The following is a 13,243-nucleotide window of genomic DNA, read 5'->3' as shown; positions in this document are numbered from 1 at the left end:
TCTTGACCTACTATACCACAGCACTGGGCCTTAAAGTTGTCCTAATAGGCAGATCAGGGCCAGCAATGTGGCGTAGCGGGTTAAACTGCTACCTGCAGTGCCTGCATCCCATATGGGCACCGGTTCAAGTCCCAGCTGCTTCATTTCCTTTTTTTTTTGACAGGCAGAGTGGATAGTGAGAGAGAGTGAGAAGAGAGAAAGGTCTTCCTTTTTGCCATTGGTTCTCCAATGGCCGCTGTGGCCGGCGCATCGCGCTGATCTGAAGCCAGGAGCCAGGTTCTTTTCCTGGTCTCCCATGCGGGTGCAGGGCCCAAGGACTTGGGCCATCCTCCACTGCCTTCCCGGGCCATAGCAGAGAGCTGGCCTGGAAGAGGGGCAACCGGGATAGAATCCGGCGCCCCAACCGGGACTAGAACCTGGTGTGCCGGTGCCACAAGGCAGAGGATTAGCCTGTTAAGCCACGGCGCCGGCCATCAGCTGCTTCATTTCCAATCCAGCTCTCTGCTGTGGCCTGAAAGAGTAGAAGAGGATGGCCCAAGTCCTTGGGCCCCTGCACCCACGTGTGAGACCAGAAGAGGATCCTAGCTCTTGGCTTTGGATTGCATAGCTTCAGCCGTTGCAGCCAATTGGGGAGCGGATGGAAGACTTCTCTCTCTCCGCCTCTCTTTATTTCTCTATGTAACTCTGACTTTTGAATAAATAATTAAATCTTATAAAAAAATAAAATAGGCAGATCAGTTGCAATGCTTACTTTCAGTGGATTTGCCAGATAGTTTTGTTAGTTAGTATTTTAGATGCTTGATGGAAGGTGGATTTTACCATTGAAATGGAATGAGTGAATAAACCTAAGTGCAATTTAATATATTCTTTGCGTTTTGGAAATAGTGTTCAGTTTATTTAAATACAGTAATTACCTACTGCCTTGTTTAGGAAATGTATTTGCTTAGAAAATATTGAGTACTGGTAATGTTTAAGGAATAATCCTTCTAAAGTAATTTTTAAAAACAGAGCTTGTTCTTAACCTTAATTTTTACTTCTAAATAAGCATTTTTCTGTGAGAGCTTATTATAAAGGTAGACTCTGGAGTTTGTTTGGAAATGAAATGTTCATAATATGATTTTTTCACATTTTACAAAAGATTTATTTTAGCGCCAATATTCTGCTGCAGTGGGTTAATAAAGCTACTTTCTGCAGCACTGGCATCCCATATGGGCACCAGTTTGGTTCTTGGCTGCTCTACTTTCCATCCTGTTATGTGCTAATGTGCCTGGGAAAGCAGTGGAGGATGGTTCAGTTCCTTGGGCCCCTTTACCCACATGGGATATGCAGAAGAATTTCCTGGCTTTGGCCTGGCCCAGCCTTTGTTATTGTGGCCATTTGGGAAGTGAACCAGTGGATATAAGATCCAGTCTCTCCCTCTCTCTCTCTGTAAAAATCTTTTTAAAAAATTTATTTGAAAGGCGGAGTTAGAGAGAAGGGAGGACAGAAAGAGATTTTTCAAATACAGTAGTTGGTTTTATTGATTCAGGAATTAAACATTTTTTCTTAAGATTATTAATTTGAAAGAGTTACACAGAGAGATGAGAGGCAGAGAGAGAGAGTGAGAGAGAGAGAGTGAGAGAGAGAGAGAGAGAGAGAGAGAGAGAAGTCTTCCCTTTGCTGGTTCACTCCCCAATTGTCCACAGCGGCCTGAGCTGTGCCGATCTGAAGCCAGGAGCCAGGAGCTTCTTCTGGGTCTCCCATGTGGGTGCAGGGCCCAAGGACTTGGCCATCTTCTGCCTTCCCAGGCCATAGCAAAGAGCTGGATCGGAAGTGAGTAAATGGGGCTCGAGCCGGCGCCCATATGGGGTGCCAGCACTTCAGGTGGTGGTTTTCCCCACTACACCACAGCACCAGCCCTGGGATTAAACATTTGTTTAGAAAGATTTATTTATTTATTTGAAAGGCAGAATTACGGAGGGAGAGACAGAGAGAGAGAGGTCTTCAGTCTTCTGGTTCACTCCCCAAATAACTATTGCCTGGAGCTGGGCTGGTCTGAAGCCAGGAGGCAGATGATTTTTCCTGGTCTCCTACGTGGGTCCAGGGGCCCAAGGACTTTGGGCCCTCCTCAGCTGCTTTCCCAGGCTCATTAGCAAGGAGCTGGATTGGAAGTGGAGCAGCCTGGATTTGAACTGGTACCCCATATGGGATGCCAACACTGTACGTGGTGGCTTTGCCTGCTATGCCACAGTGCTGGCCCCTGAACATTTTTAAAACCCATTCTTTATCTACTTTTCTTAACTCTACTTTGGCCCCTTTAGTTTAGTCAAAAAACTAATTTCTAATCCAAATTGTGAAGTCTGTATAGTTAATTGGAATGATTGGATATATCTCAAACTCAGAAGTCTACAGGGACCAAACAAATTAAAAATAAAGTGTTAACTGTTTTGGGTTCTAACAGCCCAGGAAGGGGAACATTGCTAACCATACAGGACCTTGAATAAAGGCATTCAGATGAAAATGTGATCGCAGTGTCCAGTGACTGATGGGTACTAGAGGAACAGGCTTTACAGTGGAGATTTTCTGACAGCTGTCCGAATAACCTTTACATTTGAAGAAAAATGGGTCAGAATATTTAGATAATAAACATCTAGTTTGTTTTTTGTTGAATGATTTTTTTTAATCTAAATTCTTCCACATAGCGCACAGATTTCTGCATTTAAAGATAAGTCTTGCCCATTTCCACCTCTGGTACCAAGTGGAGTCAGTGTTGCTTCAGAAACACCTGTTCCAGTTCCTCAGAAGACACAGCAGAATGAACACACTGTTCAGTTACCGGATTCTTCAGATTCTGTTAGGCAGATGCTCCAGGATGAAATGTTTAAATTAGTTCAGGTAAGCATATCACTATAGAAATATGTAAGCCTACATGACATATGCGAAATTTTAAAATATTGATAGGCTTCCAGAAAAATACAAGGTAAAATTAAAATGCAGGTAAATTCTGTGCTTTGAGCAGTTGATCATTCAGAAGTTGGCAACTCCGGGGCCTGGAGTCCAGGCTAAGCTCCTGCCTTCTCACAGTGACTTCTTTTCACTGAGACCTTAGCACTGCAGCTGCTCCCAGAGCTGAGGTGGGGCAGTCAAACCAAATCAGTGGGCTTCTGCTCAGAGGTCTCCAAAGGTCATGTAGCAGTGGCTGTCACATCATATCTTTTATCCACGGAGCAGGACTTGGCATGGCTGAAGCTGGCAGCTGCATTTCAGGTTGCTGATCCCCAGGACTTCCTGTCATTGTCTTTTCACTTGATTATCCTTTTCTCTGTCTACTTACAGTTTTTCATTATTTTTGTTTTTTCTTGAAGCTTTCATTTTCCTCAAGTCTCATGCTCATTTGTTTTGTATCTACTTTTTTTTGTGATGTATTATGCCATTTTATGATGAATCTTGGCACTAATTTTCTTTTTTAGTCTAAGGGCCCTTGTTGCATGGCACTTATCAAAACTGGTTTTATTCTTATTCTCCCCAGTTTACCCTTTCTGTGTTGTAATACCACTTGTTCTACCAGCTTAAAGTTTTAGAAGCATTTGTTAAAGTTTTATGGTCACACTTCTATGCGTTTACTGTGTTCTGCAAAATTTCTGAGCACACAAGAGATTCAGAATCACTATCTTAGCCATCCTTGCCATCTTCATTACTTGTATCCACTGTTTGGCTGTGCCCTTTTGATACCTGGCCCACATTATATGCTAGAATGGCACCTTGCTATATCCACAGCTGTAGTCGACATGAGATTTACAGCATTTTATACTTCAGATATCTTAGGTAAGCATCTCCTAGGACATGCTTCTTCAGATATTATCTCAATACTATCTCCTATTTTTAAAATCTTTGCAGATTTTGGGGACAAATTTATATACTATATGAATCAATCTTGTTTTAAAAATAGAGAGATAGATGTTTGGCACAGCTCTCAGGAGCCCTCATCTTGTATCAGAGTGCTGAGGTTGGAGTCTTGGCTTCATTCTGCATTTCAGTTTCCTGCTACTGCCTTCCTGTGAGGCAGTAGGTAATGACTCCAGTAGTTGGGTTTGTGGCTCCTGGCACTTTGTGTTAAGAGTGCCAGAGAGAGAGATCAGGATCTTCCACTGATTCATTCTACCAGTCCCCCCAAAATTCAGAGTTGGGCTGGGCTGGAGCCAGAAGCCCAGAAGTCAATCCTGGTCTCTCATGTTGGGCCCAAGTATTTGAGCCATCATTGCTGCCTTCCTGGGAGCTCATTAGCAGGAAGCTGGATCAGAAGTGGAGGAGCTGGGGCTCGAACCAGGCACTCTGATGTGGGCATCCCAAGCAGCATCTTAACTGCTGCACTCAGTGTTCCTTTCTAGGAGTTCTTCAGTTATGTTCCACTCCATCAGATCCCTCCTCTGTGCTCTCTGGGATGTTTATGGAAACTGGATTACAAATAGTCCTAAGTCATTCATGAGTTAATATTCATATTCCCCCCTCTCTCACTATCCACTCTGCCTGTCAAAAAAAAAAAATAAAAAAATAAAAAAATAATTCATATTCCCAGTTGATAAGAAGGTACACCTCTTTTTGTCTTTATAAAAAGAAGCAGTGTCAGGCGAGTTGTTTGGCCTACCAGTTAAGATGTCAGGTTAAGTTTCCCACATCCCATATAGGAGTGCCTGAGTTCAATAACCAGTTCCTGAATCCGGCTTCCTGCTGATGTGGAACTTAAGAGATGGCAAGATGACTCAAGTGGGTTTCTGCCACTTACCTTGGAAGCCTGGATTGAGTTTCTGACTCCTGGCTTCAGCCCTAGCTTATGCGCAGCTGTTGTTGGCATCCGGGGAATGAACCAGCAGATAGAAGCTCTCTGTCTGTCTCCCTCCTCTCTCTCTCTCTTTCTGCTTCTCAAACAAAAATTCAGTATTATTTTTTTAAAAAAATTCTCCTGGCTTTGCTTCCTGCTCAGCATTCATGAGTCTGACAGATAACGAGACAAAGGTATGACTGTCATAGAATACTAAGATGATTGTTGCCTTTAGTATCTTTCCATTTTTCTCATATAACTCTTTGATTATTTTACTCTAGCTGCAACAGATCAACTTCATGAGCTTAATGCAAATAGTAGGATCATCCTTTGCTAACCTACCAGATATACATCAACTTCTACAGCAGTCTCAGTCTGTGCATTTCCGGGGAAGCCAAGTATTGAACCCCACAAACGGGAGTGGTTGTGTTGAAGAGAACAGTAGAAATCTTAAGGAGAGGATTTTTATTAAGCCACAATTCATGGGAGAGTACAACAGAGAGCCTGGCAGGGACAGCCCACACTGCCAAGAAGGAGTTACCCAATCTGATCAGCAAAGCAATGGGAATGTACAGGTAATGTAGTAGTTCTACTGTTGGTTTTTGTTATTTGAGTAAATAATTTTTTAGTATAATTACATTCCACCCTCTTCAAAACATATTGAACATTTTTCAAATAAGAAGAATGTGTACTATATTCTACACTTACACAGTATGTCTTTTTCTCTTCCAGAATGTTCCACAAGGGAGTATTCCTTCACATCATTTAGGCAGCCAATCCCAGAAGAGAAAACTGACTCCAGCATCTGAAAGCTTACCACCCACTGGGTTTCCTCTAGCCGCTGCTGGAAATACTCACCTGTACCTTTTGTCCACACCTTCTGTTCTTCAGAAGACGCCTAGACTCATCCCACTTGCAAAATCTTTTAGTCCAGGTGATGGTTTTCCTTTGCTTCAGTTTCAGCCTAAGCAAGAGTTCAAGCCCCTTTGTTTACATACAGGAAGAGTTCCACCAGTTCCTTTCAGGCCTCTGGCCCAACCACGAGAGGCTTGGGGATTCTCCAAATCTTCCCAGCCTCCTCTGCCCCAGAGAGTAGTGCACACTACTGCAGTATCTCATGTGAATGGAAGCCAGCACAATATGGAAGCCATAACGGAAGCTGCTGAGCAGAAGAAATGGGCAGAAACTGTGATTACAGAGATCCCTAAGCATGTGAACCTGGGTCAGGATGTTGGACTAGAAAACTTGACACCTCAACAGGACTCTTCAGTATTTGCAGATCCAGAAAAAATACTTAATATTAAATCTGGGCCCCTGGAGATACCTCCTCAGAATTCCCTTGGACTTCCCTTATTACACCTGCAACTTAAACCTCCTTTGATAGTTCCACCGGCCTCAAGAGCATCAGTTACAGTTCCTGCAGTACCCATCAGAGCTGTTGCAGAAGAAAGAAAACACTCAGGACTGTCATTACTTCATTCCCGTCTATCTCCAGAAACTATGGTAATGCATTTCTGTGCAGTGATGCAAAAGCAGGGGCATTTCTCATACTCTGAATACTGTCTATTCAGTAAGAAGCTCTTGTACATTTCTCTTTTAAAAATAATGCTTATAATCATAGAAAACAACGTAAAATAATTATAATGTATTTTAATTTTTTTATAAAAAAAGATTTATTTTATTTATTTGAAAGCGTTTTAAGGAGAGGTAGCAACAGGGAGAGAGTGAGATCTTTCACCCGCTGATTTACTCCCCAAATGGCCGCAATGGCCGAAGCTGAGCTGATCCAGAGCCAGGAACCAGGAGCTTCTGCCAGGTCCCCCATGTGAGTGCAGGGGCCAGTGCTGTGGTTTAGTGGGTAAAACTGCTGCTTGCGACACTGGCATGCCACATGGCCACTAGTTTGAAACCCAGCTGCTCCACTTCTGATCCAGTTCCCTGCTCATGCACCTGGGAAATATTGGTGGATGGCCCAAGTACTTGTACCTCTGTACCCACATGAGAGACCCGAAAGAAGTTTCTGGCTCCTGACTTCGGGCCAACCTACTTCTGGCTGTGCAGCCATTTGGGGAGTGAACTAGTGGATGGAAGATCTCTCTCTTTCTCTTTGTCTCTCTCTCTGTAACTTAGCCTTTCAAATAAAATAAGTAAATCTTAAAAAGAAAATCTTCTAAAAATTTAAAATTATTTATTTACTTTAAAGAGTGATGCAGAAGGGGAAAGATCTTCCGTCTGTTGGCTCGCCCTTCCAAGTGGCCCCAGCAGCCAGGGCTGGGCCAGGCTGAAGCCAGGAACCAGGAGCCAGGAGCCTCTTCCAGGTCTCCCATGTGGGTGGCAGTGGCCCAAGTACTTGAGCCGTCTTCTGCTGCCTTCCCAAACACACTAGCAGGGAGCTGAATCTAAAGTGGAACTGTGAAGACTCTAGCTGGCACCCGTGAGGGATGCCAGTGTCACAGGCGGGCAGCTGGCACCACGAAGCTGGCCCCCTGGGAAGAATTCTTTTAAGATTTGTTTTATTTGAATGGCAGAGTTACAGGGACAGAGAGGGAGAGACAGAGATCTTTCATCCACTGGTTTACCCCTCAAATGACCACAATGGCCAGGGCTGGGTCAGACCGAAGCCAGGAGCCAGGAACCAGGAAATTCATCCAAGTCTCCCATATGGATGCAGGGGCCAAAGCACTTGGGCCATCTTTGCTGCTTTCCCAGGTACATTAGCAGGGAGCTGGATCAGAAGTGGAGCAACCAGGACTTGAACCAGTGCCCATATGGGATGGTGGCATTGCAGGTAGATTAACCTGTTAGGTCACAATGCTGGACCCGAGCTGAATTTCTAAAAACAGTTTTTTTAATGAGCCCCCAAGTTCCCAATGCCCTGCTTTAGGAGTTTTAAGTATACTGCTCATGTGTTCTATGTCTATGCCTCTGCATCCTCCCTTTCCAATAATTTAAAATGAAATGGTAGATATTATGCCATCTCATGTCTAGTTGTAAAAAGGATGATTTTTTAAAAAGATTTACTTGAAAATTAGTTACACACACACACACACACACAGAGAGAGAGAGAGAGAGAGAGAGAAATCTTCTGTCTGATTGTTCACTCCCCAGAAGGCCGTAATGGCTGGGGCTAGTCCAGGCTGAAGCCAGGAGCTCCCTCCAGATCTCCCAGGGGCCCAAGCACTTTTCCCAGATCACTAGCAGAGAGCTGGATTGGAAGTGGATCAGCTGGGACATGAACTGGCACTCAGATGGGGTGCCAGCATTGCAGGCAGAGGCTTCTTCACCCACTGCACTACAACACTGGCCCTAGAAGGATGAACTTTTTTTTTTTTTTTTAAGATTTATTTGAAACAGAGGAGAGATCAGCTGAGAAAGAGGCCTCCCGTCTGCTGGTTCACTTCCAAGTGGCTGCAACGGCCAGAGCTGGGCCACTCTGAAGCCAGGAGCCAGGAGCTTTCTCCTGGTCTCCCACGTGGGTGCAGGGACCCAAGGACTTGGGCTATCTTCTGCTGCTTTCCCAGGCCTTAGCAGAGAACTGGATCGGAAGTGGAGCAGCTGGGTCTCGAACTGGCGCCCTTATGGGATGCCGGCACTGCAGGCTGCGGCTTTACCTGCTATACCACAGTGCTGGCCGTAAAGGGTGATCTTTTAATATGGGAATAAAATGTAGAAGATGGGGCCTCTGGCTTGATGTCTGGATAAGGACAATCTAGTGGAATTTGTTAGTGCTGGAAAATCTCTTCTTCCTAAGATATGGACGCTCATCTTACAGTCCAAGTCAGTTTGTTAATGTTGGATTTGTTTTACCTCTTGCACATTTTAAAACATTTAAGGAAATGTTTTTCTTACTTTTTAACGTATGGCACAGCTGAGTTTTTAATTTTTATTATTATGCTGTTTCTTATAGTGTAAGAAGCCACAACTTATCCCACTTGAAAACCTCCTTGCCTTTAAAAAAAGCCAGCAGAAACTGACGCATAGTTTATTTGAACAAGGTGATTCTGCACACCTGCAGCTTCTGAAGGCTGAAATTGAATCATCTGAAGTAAGACAAGTAAAAGACAGTAAAAAAAGGCAAGTTTTAAATGACATTTGGCAGTACCGCTTGAAAGCAAGTTCATTATTATTTACAATCTCATAGTCCTAAAGGTGTGAGTCATGTTGTTTGCCTCCTAGCCTGTAGTTGCATATTGTTTCCCTGTTAAGTGTCATGCACTTGAACACTTATTGCATTGAGCAGTTTCTATATTGTAAGACAAATACTATCATCAGTTGAAGGAATTATTTTCTACTATTCATAGTCTGAAGCACTCCTGTATTTCTGCAACGGGATAAGCTCTCATCTTTCGCATACTTGGTATCATGTAATAGTCCATGTACTGTCCAAAACTTGAAGCAGTATATTATATTTTTAAAGAGATTTATTTATTTATTTATTTGAAAGAATTACAGAGAGAGAGAAGGAGAGACAGATCTTTGATCTGCTGGTTTACTCCCCAAGTGACGACAACTGCCAGGGCTGAGCCAGGCCAAAGCTAGGAACCTGGGAATTCATCCTTGTCTCCTACCTGGGTGGAAGGGGCCCAAGTATTTAGACCATTTTCTGTTGCTCTTCTTGGCCATTAGCGGGGAGCTGGATCAGAAGTGGAGTAGCTGGGACTTGAACTGGCGCCCATATGGGATGCTGGTGTGGTAAGGGGGTTTGCTACAATGCCAGCCCTATTGTTACTCATCTTTCCATATTCTCCAGACTCCTAAAGGAAGCAGTTGAGTAGGTGATGCAGGTTGTTTTAGGACAGTGAATGTGTATGTAAAGAAACAAAGCTGTGACAGGTTTTTGGCCTAGCAGTTAAGGCATGAGCATCCCACATCAGAGTACAAGGGTTAGGGGCCAGCGCTGTGGTGTAGCAGGTAAAGCCACTGCCTACAGTGCCAGCATCGCATATGGGCGCCAGTTTGAGTCCTGGCTGCTCCACTTCCTATTCAGCTCTCTGCTATGGTCTGGGAGAGCAGCGAAAGATGGCCCAAGTCCTTAGGCTCCTGCACCTGCGTGGGAGACCCAGAAGAAGCTCTATGGCTTCGGATTGGCACAGCTCCAGCTGTTGCAGCCATCTGGGGTGTGAACAAGTGGATGGAGGACCTCTCTTTCTCTGCCTGTCCTTCTCTTTCTTTGTAACTTTTTTTTTTTTAATTTTTTTAAATTTTTTATTTTTGACAGGCAGAGTGGACAGGGAAAGAGAGAGAGACAGAAAGAAAGGTCTTCCTTTGCTGTTGGTTCACTCTCCAATGGCTGCCGTGGCCAGTGCGCTGCGGCCAGTGCACTGCAGCCGGCGCACCACACTGATCTGAAGGCAGGAGCCAGGTGCTTCTCCTGGTCTCCCATGCAGGTGCAGGGCCCAAGCACTTGGGCCATCCTCCACTGCCTTCCCGGGCCATAGCAGAGAGCTGGCCTGGAAGAGGGGCAACCGGGACAGAATCCGGCGCCCCAACCGGAACTAGAACCCGGTGTGCCGGTGCCGCAAGGCGGAGGATTAGCCTGTTGAGCCACGGCGCCGGCCCTGTAACTCTGATTTAAAAAAAAAAAAAGTACGAGGATTGGATACTTGGCTTCTGATTCCAGCTTCCTGCCAGTGCATACCAGACAGGCAGCAGTAATGACTCAAGTATCTGGGTTCTTGCTGCCTACAAAGGAGGCCTGGTTGTGTTCCAGCTTCAGCCCAGCTCAGTCCTGGCCACCTCAGATATTTAGGGAATGAACCAGCAAATGAGAACTTTCTATGCCTCTCACATAAATTAAAAACAAACATAAAAACAAGACTGAAAAGCACTTATTACAGTATTTTACCTACATCGGATGTTCAAGACTTACATAGATTGGTAGATTATTACTGAATCTAGAAAATAAATTTAAAATTACACAGTTATCACACTAAAATTATCACCAGAAATGGTTCTCTTTCCAGAAGTTGCTCATTCCTTCCATTCTTTTCCAAATATTCCCTGTTTAAGTCTTCCCCTTAGCGTTTGTGTACCTCTTTTCCCTCTGCTGGAAGTTCACTGAGGTGACCAAGTGTGCTTCACACCTTCAGATAGGCAAATGGAGGTGTCTGGTAGAGTGTGTAGCACCAGCCAATGAAAAGAGTCTCTCTCTCACTATCCACTCTGCCTGTCAAAAAAAAAAAAAAAAAAAAAAAAATTAAAAAAAAAAAAAGAGTTGGAAAATTACATAATAGTTCCAAAATAGGAAACAAAATAAAAAGAATAACCTGTGCTGATATTCCCATTACTGACATAGAATAGTCAGTTCAGTAGTAGTGGATGTTAAAATAATTTTATATTTCTTTAATTTTCTTTCTTTGCTTATATTTGTTTTCCAGCAGAAAATCTTGCTCATTTAATTAAATGATATTGAAAATAACGTATTGATAGCTATTTTCCTGTTTAGGGTGATAACCTTGTATCAGTAATGAAAGTATGCTCTGTGCTGTGCTGCTGTTTTTAATAGGCAGAGACGTCGAGCTGTGAAAGAGCTGCAAGCGAAAAGATCCGAGAAATTAAAAAGAAAATCTGGTGTCACTTTCCGGCCAGAGGATTCTATCATTAATAGTGATGATCCCGAAGTTGTTATGAAACTCAAGGTATGGAACAACTATAGATTCTTCCCTGATTTTTATATACACAGTTTGGTGTGTGTTTGTGGTTTATTGCTGGAAGTCCCAAAAGTGAGTAGGATAATCTTTATATAACTTTTTTTTAAAAAGATTTATTTATTAATTTGAAAGTCAGAGTTACACAGAAAGAGGAGAGGCGGGGTTGGGGGTCTTCCATCCGCTCATCACTCCCCAGTTGGCTGAATGGCCAGAGATGCGCCGATTCGAAGCCAGGAGCTCCTCCAGGTCTCCCATATGGGTGCAGGAGCCCAAGGACTTGGGCCATCTTCTTCTGCTCTCCCAGGCCATAGCAGAGAGATGGATCAGAAGTGGAGCAGCCAGGACTCAAACCAGCACCCATATGGAATGACGGCACTGTACGCGGTGGCTTAACCTGCTATGCCACAGCACCGGCCCTTATGTCACTTAATACATAAGTTCCTACTGCTTCCCTCCCCACCACATCAGGCGCATAGGATTATTTAAAGCATCCTGATGGCAAGTCTGAAACTGCAGTTTACACCCTGCCTGTGTGGCTTTTCTCTATTTTAAATCATTTTACTTTTTTTCTGTAACACTGTAATGCATGTAGTATGTTATTTGGGCTTCTGTTACAGTTTCACCTATCTCTGAGGTGCTTCTAGGATTCCCGAAGCATACATTTGCGAAACCTGTGTTATGTAACCTGTATTTTAAATCAAATTTTTTAAGCATTCTGCTAAATTTGGGTTGAGCTGTTTTTGTGATAACAGATTAAACAAAAGTACACTTTTTTTTTTTTACACTTTTTTTTGTTTACATAGATTTTTTAAGTCATGGCTCAAGAGCATGTGTGGAGGCACTTAGTAAAAATATTTGTTGTTGTCTTTAAAAAGTATTTATTTATTGTTATTTGAAAGTCAAAGTGACACAGAGCTAGAATGAGAGAGCCAGAGACAGAGATCTTCATCTGCTGGTTCATTCCCAAAGGTTGCAACAGCTGAGGCCAGGCAGGCCAAAGTTAGGAGCCTGGAACTCTATGCTAGTCTCACATGTGGGTGTCAAGAGCCCAGGAGGTTGGGCCATCTTCTGCTACCTTCCCAAGTGCATTACCAGGGAGATGCATCAGAAGCCAAAATAGCTAACACTCATTCCAGTACTCAAATGGGTTGCAAGTGTTAAAAGTGGTGGCTTGGGGCCGGCGCCGTGGCTCACTTTGTCAGTCCTCCACCTATGGCACTGGCATCCCATATGGGCGCCGGGTTCTTGTCCCAGTTGCTTCTCTTCCAGTCCAGCTGTGACCTAGGAGGGCAGTGGAGGATGGCCCAAGTGCTTGGGCCCCTGCACTCACATGGGATACCAGGAGGAAGCACCTAGCTCCTGGCTTCAGGTCAGCTTAGCTCGGGGGCTGTAGTGGCCATTTGGGGAGTGAACCAATGGAAGGAAGATCTTTCTCTCTGTGTCTCTTTCTCTCACTGTCTGTAACTCTACCTGTGAAATTGAAAAAAAAAGTGGTGGCTTAACCTGCTGCACCATTGTACCACCTACCCCTAAAATATTTGTTGACTCCATGAAAAATTTTAATGGGGTGCAGTAACTATTTGTGCCTTGAAGAGACTCTGCAATGGAGAATTGCACATAAGTTAATAACCTCACACTAAATTGTTAATACTCCTTTTTATTGCTGGACTTCTGAATTTTGTCAACTCTTATAAAGTTATTTTATGATAAAAAATTTGATAGGACAAATAATTAAGCTAGAAAAATAGAAACTGAACCTGTAGTTAAGGAATCAGCAGTCTTCCTAGTGAATGGT

At 43.7% G+C, this 13,243-nt stretch overlaps 1 protein-coding gene across 7 annotated transcripts in view; it reads left to right on the top strand.

Annotated features, from left to right (window-relative positions):
• CPLANE1 (ciliogenesis and planar polarity effector complex subunit 1) overlaps positions 1 to 13,243 on the top strand; it is a 137,380-nt gene that overhangs the window by 70,266 nt on the left and 53,871 nt on the right. For all 7 annotated transcript variants that reach the window (XM_062212626.1, XM_062212627.1, XM_062212623.1 and 4 more), the window contains 5 exons: positions 2,682 to 2,874; positions 5,080 to 5,373; positions 5,531 to 6,301; positions 8,706 to 8,876; positions 11,308 to 11,436. In XM_062212626.1, coding sequence (XP_062068610.1) covers positions 2,682 to 2,874; positions 5,080 to 5,373; positions 5,531 to 6,301; positions 8,706 to 8,876; positions 11,308 to 11,436 — 1,558 coding nt within the window. The remainder of the gene's footprint in view (positions 1 to 2,681; positions 2,875 to 5,079; positions 5,374 to 5,530; positions 6,302 to 8,705; positions 8,877 to 11,307; positions 11,437 to 13,243) is intronic.

The sequence above is a fragment of the Lepus europaeus genome, chromosome 15 (genome assembly GCF_033115175.1).
Source record: "Lepus europaeus isolate LE1 chromosome 15, mLepTim1.pri, whole genome shotgun sequence".
Lineage (NCBI taxonomy): Eukaryota > Metazoa > Chordata > Mammalia > Lagomorpha > Leporidae > Lepus > Lepus europaeus.
The sequence above is the reverse complement of the archived record's forward strand: the minus strand, read 5'-3'. Positions and strand labels throughout refer to the sequence as shown.